Source organism: Silurus aristotelis, assembly GCF_946808225.1.
Source record: "Silurus aristotelis genome assembly, chromosome: 5".
NCBI lineage: Eukaryota > Metazoa > Chordata > Actinopteri > Siluriformes > Siluridae > Silurus > Silurus aristotelis.
Genome location: NC_139578.1, coordinates 9,741,278 through 9,765,005, shown reverse-complemented (window position 1 = coordinate 9,765,005; position 23,728 = coordinate 9,741,278). Strand labels below are relative to the sequence as shown.

The 23,728-nt window shown below is 38.6% G+C and overlaps 1 protein-coding gene across 1 annotated transcript in view; it reads left to right on the top strand.

Moving 5' to 3' along the window:
- The window catches only part of prkdc (protein kinase, DNA-activated, catalytic subunit), a 55,025-nt gene that overhangs the window by 19,143 nt on the left and 12,154 nt on the right, over positions 1–23,728 (top strand). The window contains exons 29-67 of the mRNA XM_083541909.1: positions 49–148; positions 242–375; positions 510–740; positions 1,503–1,729; positions 1,816–2,024; positions 2,127–2,259; positions 2,362–2,520; positions 2,678–2,881; positions 3,246–3,434; positions 3,543–3,647; positions 3,757–3,924; positions 4,791–4,918; positions 5,003–5,201; positions 5,295–5,473; positions 5,832–6,000; positions 6,204–6,269; positions 6,369–6,432; positions 6,558–6,697; positions 6,789–6,926; positions 7,021–7,140; positions 7,247–7,390; positions 9,800–9,951; positions 11,109–11,240; positions 12,386–12,497; positions 12,596–12,723; positions 12,821–12,970; positions 14,742–14,915; positions 15,058–15,156; positions 15,272–15,482; positions 15,601–15,790; positions 17,915–18,115; positions 18,663–18,778; positions 18,868–18,999; positions 19,104–19,283; positions 20,264–20,475; positions 20,593–20,731; positions 21,735–21,923; positions 23,006–23,230; positions 23,563–23,671. Of these exons, the coding sequence (XP_083398035.1) occupies positions 49–148; positions 242–375; positions 510–740; positions 1,503–1,729; positions 1,816–2,024; positions 2,127–2,259; positions 2,362–2,520; positions 2,678–2,881; positions 3,246–3,434; positions 3,543–3,647; positions 3,757–3,924; positions 4,791–4,918; positions 5,003–5,201; positions 5,295–5,473; positions 5,832–6,000; positions 6,204–6,269; positions 6,369–6,432; positions 6,558–6,697; positions 6,789–6,926; positions 7,021–7,140; positions 7,247–7,390; positions 9,800–9,951; positions 11,109–11,240; positions 12,386–12,497; positions 12,596–12,723; positions 12,821–12,970; positions 14,742–14,915; positions 15,058–15,156; positions 15,272–15,482; positions 15,601–15,790; positions 17,915–18,115; positions 18,663–18,778; positions 18,868–18,999; positions 19,104–19,283; positions 20,264–20,475; positions 20,593–20,731; positions 21,735–21,923; positions 23,006–23,230; positions 23,563–23,671 (6,057 nt within the window). The remainder of the gene's footprint in view (positions 1–48; positions 149–241; positions 376–509; positions 741–1,502; positions 1,730–1,815; positions 2,025–2,126; positions 2,260–2,361; positions 2,521–2,677; positions 2,882–3,245; positions 3,435–3,542; positions 3,648–3,756; positions 3,925–4,790; positions 4,919–5,002; positions 5,202–5,294; positions 5,474–5,831; positions 6,001–6,203; positions 6,270–6,368; positions 6,433–6,557; positions 6,698–6,788; positions 6,927–7,020; positions 7,141–7,246; positions 7,391–9,799; positions 9,952–11,108; positions 11,241–12,385; positions 12,498–12,595; positions 12,724–12,820; positions 12,971–14,741; positions 14,916–15,057; positions 15,157–15,271; positions 15,483–15,600; positions 15,791–17,914; positions 18,116–18,662; positions 18,779–18,867; positions 19,000–19,103; positions 19,284–20,263; positions 20,476–20,592; positions 20,732–21,734; positions 21,924–23,005; positions 23,231–23,562; positions 23,672–23,728) is intronic.

The following is a 23,728-nucleotide window of genomic DNA, read 5'->3' as shown; positions in this document are numbered from 1 at the left end:
GTTGATCTGATTACGTGTCATATTTTATGTTTGGTTTAATCCTTACAGGAACTATACAGCAGTGCTGCAGTGCTTTGGACCATGTTAAAAGGATAATCAAACAAAAGGCAGACTCGCTGAATCAGAACATCAAGAGACGCATACCCAGGTACGGTATGAGATCGTGTGTCTGAGTATGTCCGATAATGACTGATCGCCTAAACCTCTAACCCAGATGATAACATTTTTGTACTGTCCACAGGGGTTTCCCTCCTGATCAGTCTCTGAGTCTCAGTGAAATGGTCACATGGTTGCTGACCCAATGTGGACGTCCACAGACCGAATGTCGTCACAAGTGCCTTAAGCTTTTCTACGAGTTTGTTCCACTTCTGCCAGGTTGTCTTCCTCATACACTGATAATATAATTACCAGTCTTGCTCAAATTGAGGACCAAGAGTTGTATGTAATTGTGTGATATCAGACTCACATTGATTTTTGTATTAATAAATCCCCCCCCCCCCCATGCTCAGGTAAGACTACTGCAGCACAGTGGCTGGAGGAGCAAGTAAAAAATGAGGGTCAGATTTTTTTAATTACACGTCTGGAAGGAGGAGGATTGCTCTACCAACCCACTTTGAGAGAAGTGGAAGCCCCTTTCAGCGTTCGGGCCACCCTACAGTGGATGGATCTTCTACTGGCAGTTCTTGACTGCTACAACACCTTCACCAGCCTCCGGCTCATGCAGCCCCAAAGAATTCTGGGTAGGCCTGAGTAGCCATACTTACCAGTGTTCAAGATTATAGATTGTAGGAACAAATAATGATCAGAAAACTGCTAAATGAACAATCCAGTGCTGTTAAGGTTCTTAATTTAATGTGGTATACTGCAATTTTCTGTAGCTCTGACAATAGTCAGATGACAATAGCAAAGATGCACTTATGTATCATTGTATAAGGTCATTGTTTCTTTAGAAATAGCCAATTCATTGGGACAATTCATAATATACACCCACCAGGCATACCTTTATGGCCTTTATTACACCGATCATTCATTACATCATGACCACTTCCCTAATAATGTCCCCCTTTGCTGCCAAAAACAGTTCTGACCCATCAAGCATTAACAGCATAATCCTTTTTAGCAAATGAAACTACAGTAGTTCATCTGTCGGATTGGAACTGGTTCACCACTGTTCCTTCCTGGTCCTCTTTTGATAGACACTGACCACTGTAGACCGGGAACATCGTCAATCCATCCCAATTTGTCCCTTGTCAAACTCTCTCAAATGCTTACGCTTGCCCATTTTTCCTGCTACTAACATGTCTACTTTGAGGACAAAATGTTCACTTGCTAAAATATTCCACCTACTAACAGGTGCCATGATAATCAGTGTCATTCACTTTACAGGTCATAATGTTATGCCTAGTCTGTGTAAAATGCTATGTTAAACCTGTTCTTATACTATTAACTACTTCACTAAAAATACTTGTCTCAGATTTTTTCTTATTTTTATTTTTTTCCAGATTCACGTGAGGAGTCCCGCTTCCTACCAGCTCTCCGTTTCTTCCTGACAGAACTGGCATTGCACGACCTGAAAGCTGCCAGGGCCTTCTTCAAATCAGATGACTCGACTTGGTCACACTTTAGCCCTCGTGAGAAAGAGCTCTACAACTACAGCAAGTGCACCATCATAGTGCGCCTGCTGGAGTTCTCCACCATGCTGCTGAAATGCCAGAAGGACGTCTGGAAGGTCTGATGCTTTTCTAAATGGTGCATTTTGTTGGGCTATACTGGGACATAAATCGTCTAATGCATTGTGTGGAAATCTCCTTTCAGCTGCTGGAGCAGGACTTTTTCACTGCCACTTTTTTCACACTGGTCAGCATGACTGTATGTGAACCCTCTTCTATTGGTTTCAACATGGCTGATTTGGAGGTGATGACTCGTTTGCCAGAGGTGTGCGTACCACTGCTGAAAGCTCTGGCCGCAACACCTTACAGGAATAATCTGGAGAATGGCATTAGACAGAAGATAACTGCCCAATGGTCTGGTGCAACTACTACTGCTTATAATACTAATGTTACTTTAGTTTAAACTTGATTTATTGAATAAATAGTTGTTTTTTGTTTTTATGTTTGCCCAAACAGTGTGGAGGAGTTGTGTGATGTAGATCTTTATGATCTAGACACTCAAAACAGCTATGCCAAATTAGAACTTGTACTCTCAGCCTCTAAACAGCTTCACCAGAGTGGGATTCTCAGCTCTGTTTTACACACCCAGGTAACCTACATTTTTCTTTGATTTCAAGTCAGATTGTTTGTGCTTTTGATCCCTTTACACTTGGCATCTGTTGTTTTTTTGTTTTTTTTTTGGTTTGTCCAGGATTTGGCTTACAGCAGCTCTTTAGGTTCTAGACTTCTTATGGCTGTATACAAAGGCATTGCACCTGGTGAGAACAGAAAGACTCTTCCCTCCATGGATGTCAGTAGCAGAAAGCTGGCTAATGGTCTTGTGCAGCTGGCTTTCTCACTGGGTGATCAGGTAAACATGCTTGTTGGTTGTATTTTCTTAAATTAATTTTTTCTACCCAAACAGCATTTTTTCAGAATTTTTGTTTATAATTTTAAGATAATAGTGTAGATAATAATTTTATCTACAATAATGAAACGAATGAAATGCTTGTTCTTTTACGACACAGACCGAGCAGCTGGTGGGTCTGCTGCTCAACTCGATCACTCTGTCCGTGCCTCTATCTGGTAGCCTGAATCCTCACTTTCTCAGCTTCTCCCATGGAGAATATTTCTACAGCCTTTTCCAAAACGTCACCAATGCAGAACTTTTACAGCAGCTGGACCACTCGGTGCCTCTGCTGCTTACTGCAGCCACGCAGAACCCTGCCATGGTAAGATTTCCTTCATGAAATAAATGAAATTCGGTGTTGGGGCCCTTTCCCTTAGTGAAATCAGGCCTTATTTGTTTCCTTGTTGCATATAACCTCATGTCTAAATCTTGAATGGATAAGATTATGGTTAGGCTATAAATCTTTATATATATTTTTTGTACATTTTATCAGTTTATTTGCAAAAAAATGGCTGGGCCACTTGTTATACTAATGTAGAACGAGTTGTATGTGGTTTGAACTCTTTGATATTAATAGGAAACCCAACCCCTTCAGCTCAACCTAGTAATCTTTTGTTGGGCTTCATTTTCCTTATCATTCGCTGTCTTTTAGTGTATGTTGGAATGCGATATTTGTTGTTTCTCAGGTTAGTGTCCTTCTCAATGGCATGTTGGACCACAGTTTCCGTGAGCGTTCTGTCAGGAAGACTCAAGGCTCGAGATTGGCAGAGCAAGTACTGAAGCAGTGGAACTTGCTGAAACCCTGGTGGACGGGCCCGTCCTCCTCACCGGAGAGCAAAACTTCAACCTTTACACTGGTTTCCAAAGTTCTGCAGGTACCAGTAAAGTGTCAATGCTCATTAGACACTTTACATATGTACAGAAAACTAATGATACCTGATTGATTCCTGGTTTATGTAGTTTGTATAATCTTTGTTGTCCAGATTGACTCTTCAGTAAGCACAAATACTAGTCACCCAGCATTTGAAGCTGTGTTTTCTACCTTTACCACCCTCATCACAGATGCAGCTCTGCCTTTAAATCTAAAGGTAGTGAGTTAAATGAATTCGTTATGTAATAATGTTTAAATGCCTGTGTCAAATTCTGTTTATATTTCATATTGAAAACACATTTAAATATCATTTTTGCAACCCACAGAGCCAGGCTCTGATCATGCTGCCATTCTTCACTACGTTACCCAGTGGTCCTTTGGACGAGCTTCAGAGAGCTCTGGAGGCTTTAGTAGCTGCTCATTTCCCCATGCAGTCGGACGAGTTCCCACGTGGATCGCTCCAGTGCAACAATTACATGGATTGTGTTCGTAAGGTAAACGCGTGTCATGTTAAACGTGAACACCTTAATGACCTCATACTGTATATTCCCTAATTTGTAGGGGTGTCTACATGTACAGTTAAGCTAAAAAAAATTTTATTCTAAAGAGATTAGACTAAATGTTTTAACAGAAATAGATAAACAAACAAATAAATTATACGAACAAACCTGTCCTCAAAGTGAAAATTGTTTGGAGTCGAAAAAATTCAATGCGGAGGAGATGATGCGCATGAATAAGGGCGAAGGGATTTCTTTTTTAAAAGAATCTTTTCCTTTTTTTATTAATTTTTCTTTTTTGTTACTTAATACAAAATATTGTATACAGTATTTCGATTTGTTTTCATATATTTTATTGTTTGTTGACAGTATTTATAGCTCTTACATCATTAGGAGATATGCGTAGTCAATAACGAACACAGTAATTTACGAACAAATTCATGGTACGAACCGTAACTCGTTTGTAAGGTGGGGGAGGGTCTTATATGCACGTATGTACACTGTGGACGCCGGTCTTGTAAAACCATACCACAAAGTTGGAGGGACACATTTATATTAAATGTCTTGGCATTACAATTTCCAAAACCCGAAACTGTTCCAGCATGACAGTGTCCCTATGCACAAAATGAGCTCAATGAAGATACGGTTTCCATGTAAAAAAAGATTTTTAGTGGGAAAGGTGTGTAACTCTTGACAGCTTAAGATATACCTTTATTCGTCCCACAGTGGGGAAATTTCTTGATAAATGTTGCATGTATTTTCTTTAAATACTTCCTAAAATGATTGAGATATATAATTAATAGTGTAGGTCTGTATTTATACGGTTAACATTTTCTCATTTAGATGTTTATGCCTAATTTCAGTTTTTAGATGCTTTGGAGCTATCTCAGAGTCCTCTCCTGTTGAAACTGATGACCAAAGTACTGTGTCGTGACAAAAAGCACATCATGGAAGACCTCTTTCAGACCTGCTTCCAGAAAATTGCACGACAGTAAGCAGAGAAACAATTACATTCTCATTCTGAGTTTTGTATGTCTCAAATCCTCCCCTTCAGCCTGTAAATCTATTCTAACAGGCCACGTTGTGACGTTCTTCTCTGCACCGTCTACCAGATGTTCCAAGATAAAGATGTTTCTCAGAACTCCATGCTGCTGGGCTTGCTGGACAGAGTGCTGGTTCCACTGGCCATTCACTGTAGTACTAATGCACTGTCTCAGTTTTTTATCTCGAATGTGGCTAACATCATGACTAGTCTACAGGCACGCTTCACGAAAGTAAGTAGCGCCTTTATAATCGTAAGTAAACATTACAAAACAGCAAAGATCTACCCATGAGCAGAAATTCTGTATGACTTTCCTTTGCCTCAGTCCCTTGAGTCTGCATTCGAGATTCAAATCATCATGAAGATCGGCTGCTGTAAGCTTTTAGAGTTGCTTTACTCTCGTCTGCCTAAAGACGAGGTTTACTCTAAAGACTCTGCCATCAACCAGGCCTTCTGCGGCCCAGTCAAGTCAGAGGGGAATGAGTTATCCAAGACTCTACTTAAGTGAGTGAAGAATTAATAATAATTATATTATTATGGTAAGAAAGAGAAAGTGATCAATGAAATCTCTTCAATCTTCTTCTCCCTTTTCCTTGAATGGAAAATTGAAAATAAAATATATGAAAAACTTATTTCCATTAAATGAACCCAGAAATTCACAACAGATTAAAATAATAATTAATAAAAAAAAACCACAAAACCAATAATAATATAACACTGGAGGGTAGAAAACATTTTCTAGGGTTTTTAAGTGCTAAACTAATTTATGACTTGAATAAAAGGTTTATCACAGAGCTACTGCTGCACCACTATTACAGCCCTTATGATTTAAAGGTGCATTTACATTGTCTTTGTGTTGCAGGTCATGTTTTGAAGCTTTCACTGAGAACATGGCAGGGGAGAGCGCTTTGCTTGAATTGAGGAGGCTGTATCACTGTTCCGCTTACAACTGCGCCATCGCTGTCATCAGCTGCAGCTTTAACGAGACCAAGTTCTACCAGGGCTTCCTTTTTACTGAGAAACCTGAAAAGGTGGGCTCAGGATGTTCGCTACTTAGTGTGTACACCTGAGCCATTTAATAGGAGCTTGGCTAGACTAGTTTATACTTAAACCATTGTTTCGGTACAGTATTGCATTATCATTGTATAAGTAACTTCATGTATTTATCAAAGACTCCGTATATCTTGTATTTTTTATTTTTATCTGACTAAGTTTTCCTTCCCCCTGTACATAGAATCAGTATATTTTTGCCAACCTGATTGACACCCAGAGGACATACGATTTTCCCATAGAGATTGATGTAAGTAATTTATACCCTCAATAACAGCAGCAAATTTATATTGTTATTCTTTTCAGTTGTTTATCTTTTATATGGATTCGTTTGTGTTTGTGTTCTCAGTTTCCCATTGAAAGGAAGAGGAAATATGTCATGATCAGAAAGGAAGTGAGCGGAGAAAACGGAGGTGAGCTGTCGAGTCAAGAATTGCTGCCTAATACTAAATATAACCACTTTGACACCTCACCTTATTCAACTAGAATATTTGTGTATTTATGTAATGCAACGATATTATTGTACATCTTCTCCCAGATGCAACAGTATACCTCTCTTCTCAGTCCTACATGGCTGACAGTAGTCTCAGTGAGGAGATGAGTCAGTTTGACTTCTCAACCGGGGTGCAGAGCTTCTCTTACAACTCCCAGGGCCAAGGCAGCACTAGTAGAGCAAGGGTAGGGTAAACCGAGAGAGTCTGTCTATATGTTATATATGTGTATGCTTGTGAGAAAGATTCCAAAGTAATATCCCCGTTGTCTCCATTAGAGGCATGCGGAGGTTCCATCTCAGGACGAGAGTGTTGAGTTGGAGATGGATGAGCTGAACCAGCACGAATGCATGGCTTCAATGACCGCCCTGTTCCGCCACATGCAGAGAAACAACATCACCCCTAAAGCAGAGGAAGTGTGTAAAGAAAGTTTAGACATCTGTTCACAATACTGAACCTTACTCAATATCACCTAGAATTTAATGTTACCTGTTTTTTTTTTTTTTGAAGGGGGTGGTACTGTGTGATCTTCCTCCCTGGATGAAATTTCTGCATGGGAAACTGGGTAATCCAGCCACTCCTCTGAACATCAGACTGTTCATTGCCAAGCTCATTATCAATACTGAGGAGGTCACTGTTCTTATTCTATTTTAAACAACGGTCTAAAGATTAACTTTGATTTATTTGGTAGTTCTCTGCTCTTAATATACTGTCATGTTTGATTTTTCCTGCACAGGTGTTCCGACCCTACGCTAAGCATTGGCTGGGTCCACTCTTACAGCTGGTAGTTTCTGGGAACAATGGTGGAGAGGGCATTCACTTTATGGTGGTGGATATAGTGGTCACTCTTCTCTCCTGGATCAGTTTGGCCACTCCGAAGGTATGTAAGTTTTCAAAATGGCCTAAATGAACAAAATGGGATTTAAAAAAAGATATTTCAGATTTTATTTTCAGATTACTCTTATTTTCATATTCATATGTTTTATACATATATTCATAGGTGCAACTGCTAATAGAAACACCTGTCTCTCTGCTCATTTATGTTGCAGCAGCTCATGAATGTCTAGGTGTACATGTGTTTCTGGTAATGGAATAGAGATTGACTGATTCATCAGTTTTGCTGATTAATTGCTGATTGATTGAAAAAAATCCATAGTTTTCTAACGGTTTTTACTGAGAAGGTCCGGTGTCGCTACAAGAGCGGCCTCTAGAGGCGGTTTACTGACCCCATGTGCTGTCTCTTTTTACACGTGAGACCGCATGCTGCACGGAGAGAGCACAATGCACAGAGAGCGCTATATTATATTTATTGTTTAGAATTCAATAATGATATAATTATATTTAAATAATATATTCGTATTTATTACATTTTAACACATTTTCATGATTTAGTACTGTTTATTATATATATATATATATACAGTGAGGAAAATAAGTATTTGAACACCCAGCTATTTTGCAAGTTCTCCCACTTAGAAGAGGGGAGAGACATAATCTAAAAAAAAAAATCCAGAAATCACAATATATGATTTTTAAACTATTTATTTGTATGATACAGCTGCAAATAAGTATTTGAACACCTGTCTATCAGCTAGAATTCTGACCCTCAAAGACCTGTTAGTCAGCCTTTAAAATGTCCACCTCCACTACATTTATTATCCTAAATTTGATGCACCTGTTTGAGGTCGTTAGCTGCATAAAGACACCTGTCCACCCCATACAATCAGTAAGAATCCAACTACTAACATGGCCAAGACCAAAGAGCTGTCCAAAGACACTAGAGACAAAATTGAAAAAACCCCACAAGGCTGGAAAGGGCTACGGGGAAATGCCAAGCAGCTTGGTGAAAAAAGGTCCACTGTTGGCGCAATCATTAGAAAATGGAAGAAGCTAAACATGACTGTCAATCTCCCTCGGACTGGGGCTCCATGCAAGATCCCACCTCGTGGGGTCTCAATGATCCTAAGGAAGGTGAGAAATCAGCCCAGGACTACACAGGAGGAGCTGGTCAATGACCTGAAAAGAGCTGGGACCACCGTTTCCAAGGTTACTGTAGGTAATACACCAAGACATCATGCTTTGAAATCATGCATGGCACGGAAGGTTCCCCTGCTTAAACCAGCACATGTCCAGGCATGTCTTAAGTTTGCCAATGACCATTAGGATGATCCAGAGGAGTCATGGGAGAAAGTCATGTGGTCAGATGAGACCAAAATAGAACTTTTGGGTCATAATTCTAATAAACGTGTTTGGAGGAAGAAGAATGATGAGTACCATCCCAAGGACACCATCCCTACTGTGAAGCATGGGGGTGGTCGCATCATGCTTTGGGGGTGTTTTTCTGCACATGGGACAGGGCGACTGCACTGTATTAAGGAGAGGATGACCAGGGCCATGTAGTGCAAGATTTTGGGGAACAACCTCCTTCCCTCAGTTAGAGCATTGAAGATGGGTCGAGGCTGGGTCTTCCAACATGACAATGACCCGAAGCACACAGCCAGGATAACCAAGGAGTGGCTCTGTTAGAAGCATATCAAGGTTCTGGCGTGGCCTAGCCAGTCTCCAGACCTAAACCCAATAGAGAATCTTTGGAGGCAGCTTAAACTCCGTGTTTCTCAGCGAAAGGCCAGAAACCTGACTGATCTAGAGAAGATCTGTGTGGAGGAGTGGGCCAAAATCCCTCCTGCAGTGTGTGCAAACCTGGTGAAAAACTACAGGAAATGTTTGACCTCTGTAATTTCAATCGAAAAGGTTACTGTACCAAATATTAACATTGACTTTCTCAGGTGTTCAAATACTTATTTGCAGCTGTATCATACAAATAAATAGTAAAAAAATCATACATTCTGATTTCTGGATTTTTTTTTTTTTAGATTATGTCTCTCACAGTGGACATGCACCTACGATGACAATTTTAGACCCCTCCATGATTTCTAAGTGGGAGAACTTGCAAAATAGCAGGGTGTTCAAATACTTATTTTCCTCACTGTGTATATATATATGTTCAGTACTAATTACATCGGGTGTAGTGCTTATGTTTTTTTTCCAGTATCCGTTTTAAAAATCATCGGTTCATTTCTTGGTTATCGGCAAGTAGGATAATGCCTATTAGTATAGGTAAAATCGGTTGATGATAATCTAATAATAAGGGTGTGATAAAAATATAATCTAGTGATTAGAGATTGTGTCTCATTTTTAGAAAAACATAAGCCTGTTGACTATCACTTTTTACATTACTTTTTTATATGCTGTTCAGCTTTATGGTGGTGTCTTTCTCATGGTTTTTCAGGGAAACACCAGAGATGAGGTTCTGGCCAATCGTCTAATGGAGTTTCTAATGAAAAACTGTTTTCATTCTAAAAGAGCAGTATTCAGGCACAATCTGGAGATTATCCGCACCGTAGTGGAGTGCTGGAAAGACTGTCTGCACATACCATACAAGTATGGAATAGCACATTTTAAATCCTTTGTCTTTTCAGTTGTATTTAAATTTTACTTCTGGCAGGTAAAATAGATAAATACTATTATATAATATCTATATGATGGCATATAGTGCAAATCACGCAGAGAATATCTATCTACATTGTAAAGGTGTAACGGTACTCAAAACTCACGGTTCGGTACGTACCTCGGTTTTTTAAGTCACAGTTCGGATCAATTAGGGGGAAGAAATGCAAAACATGAAAAAAAAATTTTTCCTTTTTTTTTTTCATTTTTTTAACACTGTTCATTATTAACATTTGGAAAATATCATCATTTTACATTTTCAAAACGTTTTTAAATAAAATGCCTGCTTGTTTGAAATTAAATAAATGAAATAAATTGAATATAATATAATAAATCAAATTAATGCAATGCATTTTTTTTATTATATTAATTAAATTGAGTAATCAATTAAATTGGCAGAATTTCAATTGATTCAATAAAATGAAACAAATGGAAAAATTAAAAATAAAATATTTAACATTTGTTAGACCCAATTTGGGTAATAAACAAGTTTGTGTGTGTATATGTGTTTTACATTTAAGAAATTAATTTTCTAGATATAATTTTCAAGATATGTTCTACTTATTTATTCTATCTATTTTAGCCCACTTTCACAAATGTCTTTATTTCTTCCATATTTTATTAATTTACTTCCTGAATATGTGAAATTGTCAGGATTGTCAGGATTTGTATGAATTTCTTGGAGCTGTACATAAAACGCAAAAGAATCCATAGTCTCTCGAAAAACAAAATGCCGAAAAGTGCGATTTCACTCACGCACCAATCAAAATATGAGTTTTTGCACATGCAAACTAAAAATCATGTGTCTGGGATAGAGTGAGTAACTACGGTGACAGTGCTCAAAGTGCGAGGCGGAGACTAAACAAACTTGCAGCCTGCCACTTAATGTTTGTGAGGGAACTTGGTTTTTAACTATGATCCGCACGTAAAAAAGGATCGCATTCGGTAACATTTCTTTACAATACCGTTACACGCTCACTACAGCGTTGTACGATTTGTTCCACCATGTATTCTGACGTTAGTGGTTTTCATGAATTATTCCTTCACTGCCAGGATAGTGTGTATTCTTTGCTTTCTTTCTCTCCTAACAGCTTGATATTTGGGTACTACTCTGGAAAGGACCCTAACAGCAAAGACAACTCTGTTGGGTTGCAGCTCTTAGGCATAGTGCTGGCTAATGATCTTCCTCCTTATGACCCTACCTGTGGAATTGAACATGACAGGTACAAGACTTTTTTTGTTTTACTCCCAGTTATTTTTGTTCAGATTATTTGTATGATTAATTCTCAGAGGCTTTAGACATAACAATGCTAGTTCTTAATGCAAGAGGCCAATACCCCTCTCTAAATAAGCATAAGTGCAATATGTGTAACAACAAAATTAGCTGACTCTCAAAACTACAACATAGACAGGTAACATAGTAATAAAATTCAGCTCAGTGTGGGAAGTTGCATTCTGGGTATTATAGTGACACATATCAAAACATTCAACACAGTGGGAAGATTTGATTGCTTGGTTATGGAGTTATGGCACATGATGTCATCTGTTTGGTAACCAATTTACCAACAAAATATGCGAAATCCCAGTTCTCCCAAAAAATGTGGCCGTTTTGGCTGAGTAATATAGTGAAGATATTGGGAGGGCTATTGGGTGGTCTAGTGGTTAGGATGCGGCACTGTCACCGCTGTGGCCCGGGTTTGATTCCCGGTCAGGTTACCAACCCCAGCCACTTTCAGTGCGGGTCCCAAGCAAGGATTAATTGGGGAGGGTTGCGTTAGGAAGGGCGCCAAATCAAACATGCGGCGGATCCGCTGTGGCGACCCCTAACGGGAGAAGCCAAAAGAAAGTTTATGTGAGGTCATTGGTGAGCATCATGCCAACAACAGCAATGGCAACTATCACCACCAGATTTCAGTATTAAAAAAAAAATTATATTAGGTTCTGTGTGTGATCTGAACTGTTTTGGATGTTACATCACTGGCTACATCACTGACAATAACGCTTTAGTTTAGTTACTAATTTTTCAATGTTAATGTGTATTATTTTTTATTCTTTTACACATTTACACATTAATAATTCTAAATTAAATATATAAATAAGACTTACCTTTAGATAAAAATTAGTGTCTTTTAAGAGCAATATTATTCTTATTTCTATGCTCTTATAGAAAGTAATGGAGAAAATAGAAATAGCTTCATGTTGTTCTGTGTCATGAATAACTGTATGGACAATTCTCAGATGCATTTTAATGCTACACAGACTTTTATATATTTCGTCACTACTTCTTTTCGCACTCATTTTCCTGCTTATTTTTTCTCAATCTAAAAAGTCAACAATTATCAATTTTTCAACCAATATGAATTGGCAGGTATTTTCAGGCCCTGGCCACCAACCTGACCTTTATCAGATATAAAGAGATCTACTCTGCTGCAGCAGAGATCATCGGGTTAATCCTGAAATACATGACCGACAAGGAAAACGTGAGTTAAATCCATTCGCCGTAAATCTTTTATGCCGTAAAGCTGAAGTATGGACGCAGTTAAATCCTGTTGTGTGTTTTCGATGTGTGTTTATGTAGCAAAGCAAGGATCCGTTGTTGAATGCAGCTGTGACCAAACTGATGGATTTGAAGAAAAAGGATCTGGATGACAAATTTGTTATTTGTTTGTGCAAACTGTCTAAGCACTTCCCACCAATAGTGGATCGGTAGGTTGAGGTGGACATTTAATGCATCATTAGCGACTAGCTATGCAAGTTTAAAAATCTGATTTTCAATGGGAAATTGTGTGTGTATTTACAACAGATTCGTGACCCATGTTTTTTACCTGCTGCCAAAACTACACGGTGTGCTGAAAACACACTGCCTGGATTGTGTGCTCAGCCGTGCCGATCTCATCCCTGATATTTTCCTGCATCTCAAGACAAAGGGCTTCACCCAGATGATGTCCCACAGGTAGCTACATTGTGTAATTAGGTAACCAGTGGCATGGAGACCCTTTGTAATTTTCACAAGTAACGTTGTCTTCGTCTGGATTTTAGTCCAGAACTCAGATTACAGTTTTGTATGTTCTTGTTGTTTTTTTCCACCTCGAATTGCCCTTTCATGTGAAGAAATGAATGTGTTAGTTCTTACATTGATAAACCCTCAGAGCTTTTATTGTTTGTTTTTTTTTGTACACTGATGTACAATACAGACCAAAAGTTTGGACACACCTTCTCATTCAAAGAGTTTTCTTTATTTTCAAGACTATGAAAATTGTAGATTCACACTGAAGGCATCAAAACTATGAATTAACACATGTGGAATTATATATGGAATTATATACATAACAAAAAAGTGTGAAACAACTGAAAAATGTAAAATTCTAGGTTCTTCAAAGTAGCCACCTTTTGCTTTGATTACTGCTTTGCACACTCTTGGCATTCTCTTGATGAGCTTCAAGAGGTAGTCACCTGAAATGGTCTTCCAACAGTCTTGAAGGAGTTCCCAGAGATGCTTCGCACTTGTTGGCGCTTTTGCCTTCACTCTGCTGTCCAGCTCACCCCTAAACCATCTCGATTGGGTTCAGGTCCGGTGACTGTGGAGGCCAGGTCATCTGGCGCAGCACCCCATCACTCTCCTTCTTGGTCAAATAGCCCTTGATGCCTTCAGTGTGACTCTACAATTTTCATAGTAATGAAAATAAAGAAAACTCTTTGAATGAGAAGGTGTGTCCAAACTTTTGGTCTGTACTGTATGTTTTAAATTTATTATAATTTTTTTTAAATACAGATTTACACTGTTTTTTTTTTTGTTTTTTTTTTTTTTTTTAATGCATTTTCAGTAATTCCTAATTAAAACGGGCTTGTATGGCAGATTATCTAATTAAAAAAAAAAAGTTCAAATGTATAATTATTGATATACTGAACCTAATATTATTAGAGAAGGAGTCTCCAGTGTCAGTGCTTTGTAAGACACCATATTCTGCCATTTCTCAATTTTTCTGTTTCATTGCCTTGAAGAGAAAGTGAGGGCACACTGTTTGTACTTACTGTAAAAAACAGGAACCGAATTGTTTTTGGGATGATCCACAACATTCCATGTAACTAACATACACTGATCAGGCATAACATTATGACCACCAGCCCAATATTGTGTTGATCCCCGTATTGCTGAAAAAACATTTCTGACCCGTCGATCATTAACATCATCTTCAGAAATCTGAGCTACGGGAGCTCGTCTGTTGGATCGGACCACACGGACCAGCCTTTGGGTTTACGGTTCACCATTGTTCCTTCCTTAGAGCACTTTTAATAGATACTGAGCACAAACATCCCACCAGGGCTGCAGTTTTGGAGATGCTCTGACCCAGTCGTCTAGATGTCACAATTTGCCCTCGTCAAACTCGCTGAAATCCTTACACTGTGGACACAATGTTCACTTGCTGCCTAATATATCGCTCCCACTAACAGGTGCCATGATGAAGAGATAATCAGTGTTATTTATTATTTACTCATCAGGCATAACGTTATAAGGTCATAAATTGATGCCTGGTCAGTGTACGCGTCATTAACAAATAAAGAAAAATCTTAGAAAATATGCTGTGGTATTTTTATTTTTTTAAATATCATCTGTGGTTATAGGAAAATAAACAACCAAGTGGTCATGGCTCTCTGTATCCTCTATAACTTTAATTATATTTCTTTCACAGTAGTTGATTATTGTTATACGTCTGCTTTCTCAGAGATGAGGCAAGGCAGAGAGTGTGTCTGGACATTGTACATAAGATCCTGTCCATTCTAAAGCCTGAGGAGATGAAGGAAATTTTGAGGGCAGTCAGTGCCTTTGTTTCTCACCCCTCCCCTGCATGCAGAGAGACGATGTACGACATTCTCATGTGGATACAGGACAATTACAGGTGACTACTGCTGGCTCAGGCGTCTCTTCATTGACTTCTGTAATTTTCTGCATGCGTTTTTGTTGTTGTTGTTGTTGTTGTTGTTGTTTGTTTTAATCTCTGTTGCTTTGTGGGTCCTGTTGTTGTAATTGTGTGTTTACAGTGATGCTGAGAGCAGAGAAGATAGCACATGTGTGGAGGTATTAAATGAGGCTAAAGAAACACTTCTACAAGGGCTGACTGATGAAAACCAGGGCTTACAGTGAGTCTGGGGCAACACTATCTGTATTAATACAATGATGACCTCCAGTTAACCATTCTAAAATTAGCAACTGATTCATTATGCATGCGTGTTTTTTGTTGTTGTTGTTTTTAAGGCTGTACGTACGAAACTTTTGGAGTCATGAGAAGCGTTTACCTCCTGCCACACTGGAGAGATTGCTGATGGTGCTGAGCTCTCTCTACTCAGCTCGAATCGAGAAACGCTTCCTCAGCCTGGCTACAGACTTGCTGCTGGAAATGACCAGTCAGAGTCCCGACTACACACGCAATATGTTCGAGTTCCCACTTTCCGAGTGCAAATTTCTGGTATGTTAGACAAAAAATTATTTATTTATTTTCTTGCTGTATTGCTATTGCTGTTTGTTTTTTTTTGCCACATGATTTCTCTGTTACAGTCTACAATTGTTTTTGGTGTAATATCCAGGATTACACGATTGACTCTAACTGGCGTCTGAGGAGCACAGTGCTCACTCCAATGTTCATGGAGACTCAGGTGAGCCAGGCAGGAGGCACACAGCGGGCAGATAGTGCTGAGATGCAGCCTGCCATGAAGGGCCAAATCCGAGCTACCCAGGCCTCTTTGGAATTCTCCCAGACTCAGGCTCCTGGTGCAGGTGCTTTGCTCTACAGTTTTATCCAACTGTAAAATTAATCGGTGTGGTGTGTTTTGTTATGTATTTATTTATACTTTTATTTATCTAGATATATACATATAAATAGAATTGTTTACATTTATGTGCTATACTCTGGCTTTTTACTTAAGGTTTTACACTAAATACTTCTCCCTGATCACTTCTGCAGTAGTTGTCCAATCATTCCAGCACCTCTTCACCACCACAGAGACCCTGTCTGACCTCTTCCCTGAATCTCACACTACAGTCTTTCTCCTTCAGTTTCCATCTTATTCTTCTTTCAGTCTTTACTCTCCTTCTCTTCTTCTTCTCCTACACAACCATCCTACAGAACACCATCCGATGCTGTCTAGCTACACTGTCCCCCGCCAACACCTTACAGTCTCCAATGTCCACCTGTGTGCACCTTCCTCCACTATTATACGTCACTCTATGATCCTCCTCCTTCTTAAAATAAGTGTTCACCACTGCTATTTCCATCCTTTTTGCAAAATCTACCACCATCTGACCTTCCACATTCCTCTCCTTAAGACCATACCTACCCATCACCTCCTCATCACCTCTGTTTCCTTCACCTACATGCCCATTAAAGTCTGCCCCAATTTCAATTTTCATTCCTAGGTACACCTTCTACCACTTCATCTAACTCATTTCAGAATTTTTCCTTCTCCTCCATCTCACAACCCACTTGTGGAGCATAAGCACTGATGATATTTATCTTCACCCCTTTAACTTCCAGCTTTACGTTCATTACCCCAAACTCTCTTTACCTCCACTACACTCTTACTGTTCTCTTCCTTCATAATCACCCCTACACCATTTCTCTTTCCATCCACACCATAATAAAACAGTTTAAACCCACCTCCAATGTTCCTGGCCTTACTCCCTTATCACTTGGTCTCCTGAACACACAACATATGTACCTTTCTGTATATGTATATATGTATATGTATATATGTATATGTATATATAATATACAGTACAGACCAAAAGTTTGGACACACCTTCTCATTTAAAGATTTTTTTTATTTTCATGACTATTCACACTGAAGGCATCAAAACTATGAATTAACACGTGGAATTATATATGGAATTATATACATAACAAAAAAGTGTGAAACAACTGAAAAATGTCATATTCTAGGTTCTTCAAAGTAGCCACCTTTTGCTTTGAATACTGCTTTGCACACTCTTGGCATTCTCTTGATGAGCTTCAAGAGGTAGTCACCTGAAATGGTCTTCCAACAGTCTTGAAGTTCCCCGAGAGATGCTTAGCACTTGTTGGCCCTTTTGCCTTCACTCTGCGGTCCAGCTCACCCCTAAACCATCTCGATTGGGTTCAGGTCTGGTGACTGTGGAGGCCAGGTCATCTGGCACAGCAGCCCAACACTCACCTTCTTGGTCAAATAGCCCTTGATGCCTTCAGTGTGACTCTACAATTTTCATAGTCATGAAAATAAAGAAAACTCTTTGAATGAGAAGGTGTGTCCAAACTTTTGGTCTGTACTGTACATACACGCACATATATACATATTATACACACATTTGAAGCAACTACCAATGCGATGTGATACGATTCACCCATTACGATGCAGTTTTTATTTGAGTTAACACAATGTGATTTAATGTAAAACGATGCAATGTAAAAAATATAATGCTATACAAATCAGTTTGGTCCAGACAGACATAAAATCCTAAATGTGCTTAAGTGCATTCTGAATTCTTCTGCATGGCCCTTTCACAAACAGGCCTTTGTAGTGCAAAAAAAAAAATTATATGAAATAAAACCAGACTTTCTTTTCCTGTTCAGGCTCCTGGAAGACGCAGCTCTACCTCTGCCATGTTAGTTTATACTCTATGTGACTCTCAGAACACGCCTCCGTCTCTGTAGTTTTGTGATACCTCATATTCCTGTAGCAGCAGTGGTGCTGAGAGAACATGCTTGAGAAATCAATCTACATATAACATATTGTTCACTTTCTAAATAATAAAAGTAATCACATTTATTATAATGATATCAATAATCACAGACGCAAATATGTTAAAACTTGCCAATGCGAAGTGCTGAATCTTACCAACCCTAATATGGTTGATTTTTGCTTACAGGTCGGCGTTCAGCATATAACTGGTTAACTGGAAGTAGTATGGACACACTCGCAGATTACTCCCTGTCTGATTCTGTATCGTCTCTGCTGGTGTTCGAGAAGAAGAGAGCAGAGAGGCCCACAGCCTGGCGAGCCACAGGTGCCAAATTTGGCTCTAAACGACTCACAAACCCTACTGATGAGACAGACAGTCGAAGTACAGGTCAGTTATATATATATTTGCAAATCTGAACTCAAACGCACACTCAATATTCATTTTAATTCACACACATCCATGTCTAGGGCACCACCCATATTATGTTTATACTTATAAGTATTATAACTGTTTTAATTTCCTCTTCATTGCTGCTGTTGCTGTTATGCACAACAATTTGTGTTCTTGTTTACAGGTATACTCTGGTTATTAGGTTGTTGTTTTTTTTAGCACATTGTGCTGTATAGCATATTAAACACTAGGTATACTGATCGGTGCTGTTTTGTGTATCTGTTCTACACAGTCTTGTGTTGTCTGTTTGCACACAATGCACTTTTAGTGGTTAGGCCAACTTACTTTAGTGCTTATCTCTGTGTCCTTTATGAAGCTCTATGTTGTTTTATGTAGCACCAGGGTTCTGGAGAAACGTTGTCTCATTTCAATGTAAACTGCCTCAGCTATATATGGTTAAAAGGACAATGAAAGCTTCCTGACTTTACTTGAGTACCATAGCATTGTATATATTGCAGTAAAAGAAAAGTATATTTACGTACAGCTGAACGGGAAAGACGTGCTGATATCCTAAGACTGAGACGACGGTTCCTGAAGGACAAAGAGAAAGAAAACAGAAAGTTTGCCAAGAGGGAAATCCAGTCACAAAGAACTGAAAGGGTAAAAATAAGAACTGAAAACTAATTTGTTGCAGCTATTTGTGACTATGCACCGTTTTAACTGCAGCTCATATTTTCTATGCTGTTCAGGAAAAAAGGGCCACCCAGAAAATACAAAGAGAAGCTCAGGTGACCTTGTATCGTAGCTACAGGGTAGGAGACCTGCCCGACATTCAGATCCAGTATGGCAGTCTAATCGCACCTTTACAAGCCCTTGCACAGGTAAGAACTTAATCAGACCCTTAATCAAAATAAAGCTTCCCATTAAGTAATAGTTCTGTATGTGCTTGGAACTGATCATCTTTCTTTCAACTGCAACTTCACAGAGAGACTCCACCCTCGCCAAGCAGCTGTTCAGCTCGCTGTTTTCTGGGGTGCTGGTAGAGATGGAGCAATCCAAGCCTGCTAAAGAGAGGGAGGGAATCCTGAAAAATATATTACAGGACATGAACAACTTCCTGCACAAAAGCACTACATACTTTCCACCTTTTATTGCTTGTGTGCAAGTATGTGGACAGTCTGATTTCGTTTCCATCAGGATTTTATTCTGTATAATTATGTGCTCATTCCACTACAGAAATAACGATATTATGAATTCAGTATATTATAAGTGGGGCATTAGACTTGGCTGCATCTGTGTCAGTTTCAGCAACTATAAATACAGATTTAGTTAAATGGGTTTTTAAATCAAATCTCTAGTTACTGTAACTGTGTACTGTATGTCCTGTGTATAGCATACGAGTAATTAATACTGAAGCAATGCACTGATAAAGTAACAATTTGTGGTTTATATATATATATATATTTTATTGTTTTATTTAATTGATGCATAACTGCTGAATATATACACTTTATTGCCAAAAGTATTGGGTCACCTGGTCATAAGTTTGGTATGTGATTTTTAAGCATTTCATTCCACATTTAGTCCCAATTTGCTCCTCCACTCTTCTGGGAAGATGTTCCACTAGATTTTGGAGTGAGCTTGTGGACATTTGTGTTCATCAGCCACAAGGGTGTTACGAAAGGCAGGTAATGATGTAGGTGAGGTCAAGAAGCTCACTTTGTGCACAGGGGCATTATAGCGCATCCAAAGATGTCCTACACAATTGAGTGCCTCCAGCTTTATGGTACCAGTTTGAAAAAGAACTACATATTGCAGGAAAGGTCAGGACCCAATACTTTTGGCAATAATGTTATATTGTTATTTGTTATATATATATATATATATATATATATATATATATATATATATATATATATATATATATATATATATATATATAAAATATAGAAGAATAGTATTTACAGTATAGTTGTCAAAAAAAGCATTAAGGTATTCTTTCATAGTATAAGAGATGTCTATAAACACAAAAACACAGTTGCAATGTGTAATGTGTAGATAAATGTTAGTGTAGTTTGAATCATGTACCATTTTTTTATTATTATTTATTTAAATGTAATAAATATATATTTGATTTCTGTGCAGGACATGTGCTACCAACACTCTGCTCTACTGGATGTGCAGCCTGCCAGTGTCAGTGCCAGCTGTTTGGCCAGTCTGCAGCAGCCCATGGGCATCCTCCTCTTGGAACAGAGCCTCTCACACAGCACCAGTGTGCCCGAGGAACCTCCATCCAAACGGTCACGAGGCAGGAAGGAGCTTCCCCCGGACACAAACCGCTGGATTCATTTAGCCAAGTGAGTTCAGCTGCTTCCCCCCCACTGTGTTGTCTTTTCCAGTTTTTTAAGTCAGTACAGCATATTTGTTTATGATGGTCATCTTTAGAAGTGGAATGAATTGCTCTTGTGTGGCAGGTTGTATCGGTCTTTGGGGGATTATGATGTTGTGAGGGGCATCTTTGGTGGAAAGATGGGAACAAAATCCATCACATGCACTGCACTGCAGTCAGAAGCAAAAGGAGACTTTGCCGAGGCAGTAAAGCTTTACAATGAGGTAAAATATCTGTTTGTTTGTTCTGTTTTGGTTGCATACTTTTGTGGTACATTCCTTTATTTAATAAAAAAAACTAAACTATTAGAACTGTGTACTCATTATTATAGTCACAACTTTTTTTTATACGTCTATTCATATTAAGCATCCTTTCAACACATTTAACAGGCAAGTGTTCTAAAACTATACTTATTCTGCATTTATATATATAACTATTATAATATAATTCTCTCGTGGTTACTGCCTCTCAGTTTCCTGGCCACTGTCCTGGCTGGCTTACTCACTAGGGATCTGCCACTGCTTTGTGAACATATTAGTTAGTAAAAGTGATTTATAAATAAAACTGAATTGAACATGATTATGCACTGTCAAGGAGATGATTCTGAATATAAAAAAATACTTAAAATGAGTGACTAAATTTGATGATATGTAGGCATTATCTTCATCTCTTGCAATAATATTTGCATATTGTGTAACAGCAAAAAAAAAAAAGGATTTTTGCCAAAATAGGGTTTTTATATGCTCTGACCCAGTCGTCCAGCCGTCAAAATTTGTCCCATGTCAAACTCGCTCAAATTCTGATGCTTGCCCATTTTTCCTGCTTCTAACACGTCAACTTTGAGGACAAAATGTTCACTTGCTGACTAAAATATTCCACCTACTAACAGGTGAAGAGATGATCAGTGTTATTTCTCCCTTTTTACAATGGATAGTAGCCAAATAGTGGATGTGCAAATAAATGTGGAAGTAACATGTTTTAGTTCAGGAAAATCAGTAATACATGTGAAGGTTTTTTTTTTTTTTCCCCAAGACTACGCACACACACACACACACACACACACACACACACATATATACATACATACTGATCAAAGCACATTTTCAGCAGTAGGGTTTATTCTATGCTCTGATATGTATAAGAGACTTCACCCACATTCTTTGTGATAACTTAGTCATATTAAATGTCTGCTTTTAACAATCATGGGCCTGTGTTTCTTTGCCTCAGGCACTGAACACAGAGGAGTGGATGGATGGTGAGCCTACAGACACTGAGAAGGATTTCTGGGAAGTAGCAGCTCTGGAGGCCTACAATCACCTGACTGAGTGGAAGTCTTTACAGTACTGTGCTACTGTAAATATAGACAACAGCTCCCCCATTAACCTGGACAAGATGTGGGAAGATCCATTTTATCAGGTGAAATTTGTCTGAATGTTATCTAAGCGCAGGTTCTAAAGCAGATTGGGAATTTTGAATTGCACATTGTGTCACAGCTAAACACTCATTATCCGAAACATTCTGGTACGGAAGAGACCTGCATTTTTTTATTTATTGAAAGTTTAGAGATTTGTACACTTCAAAGCAAAAATGTGCAAATGTTAAAATGATTTGCTGCATGCAGGTACCTGATAATCCTTCGAGTCCATGTCGTTTTTACTGAAGTCAAGGTTATTTCTATAGTACTTTTAACAACAGACATTGTCTCAGGGCGACTGTGGCAAGGAAAAACTCCCTTAGATGTTATGAGGAAGAAACCTTGAGAGGAACCCGATTTAAAAGAGGAACCCATCCTCATTTGGGTGATAAAAAGTGTGATAATAAATCTTTAAACAATACAGAACACTGGAGAGTGAGAACTAACATGAGCACTGGAATGTAAGATTATGAGTAATATCATTTCTAAAGTCTTATACAGTCATTTGAGGTTATGGAACCAGTAACTACTGAGCAACTCATAAAATAGTGCAACATACGAGATCATCATAGATCCAACACCAGCTTCTCCATGCCAGAGCCTTTAAACACATTTAAAGAGGTCCAATGTCCAAACTCCACATGAGGTGGAATCCAACTGGCGCTTTAAAGGTCCACAATCTTCATAAGGATGTGAATATGCACCGGTTTTTTTAACATGCATTTTCTTAAGGTTAATCATTACATGTTAGTAATGACAAACACAAAAAAATTCTCAATCCATTATGAGAGAACAAAAGTCTTTTGTAAGTACCTTTTGATAAGCCACTCACATTGTTTGGGGAATATCTGTATTTGCTTAAGCAGTTTTGTGCACACCTATGACAACTATACACTGACATGTGACCTGCATGTGCATCTTTTAAATGACATTTTTTTTTGTGCCCACAAAAAACTTTTACATTTTATAACAAATAACAATCAACCTGGAGCCTATTCCACACAATGCATATAAACGAGACCCTTAGGGTTTATAATGTTGTCAGGCATAAATAACCTAACTACGAATCCTGAATTTCCAACAGGAAACCTACCTGCAGCACATGATGCGTAGCATGCTGAAGCAGCTGCAGCAGGGGAAGAGAGACCAGAAACTGCTAAGCTTTGTGGATGCTGCCATGAAGGTGGAACAACGGAAACTGGTGATGGAGACGCACTACAGTCAAGAACTCAGTCTTCTGTACATCTTGCAAGAGGATTATGACCGTGCTAAATATTATGCCAACAACTGCATGCAGGTCTTCATGCAGGTCAGTTTTGGATTTGAATAATCCAAGAGAGGAGTTTGATGAGCAATGAGGGTCACCCATTGGTTTCCACAATAAATATTATTGAGATTTTTATTGAGCTTTACCTTTTTCTTTTTTTTTTCCGATACCAGGAATGTAAAGATCAGCCAAAAACGTTTAGATTAAAATCAACTCAAGTTGGCCCAGCTAAATTATTTAACAGATATATATATGGATTTCCAAGATTGGGATACAAAATCTTCTTACCTTGGCCTGCTAGATTATCTTTGGTTGGATAGACACATTTAAGAAAAATGTATGAGCCAAATCCAAAATGCTATTGTATTGTGCAGAACTACTCCAGCATTGATCCTCTACTGAATCGCAGTCGTCTGACCATGCTCCAGTCTGTCCAAGCTCTCACTGAAATTCAGGACTTCCTGCATTACGTCACAGGAGAGGGTGAGCCGCCTAAGAACACTTAATAAAACCATATATCCATATTTGTTGGTAATCAAG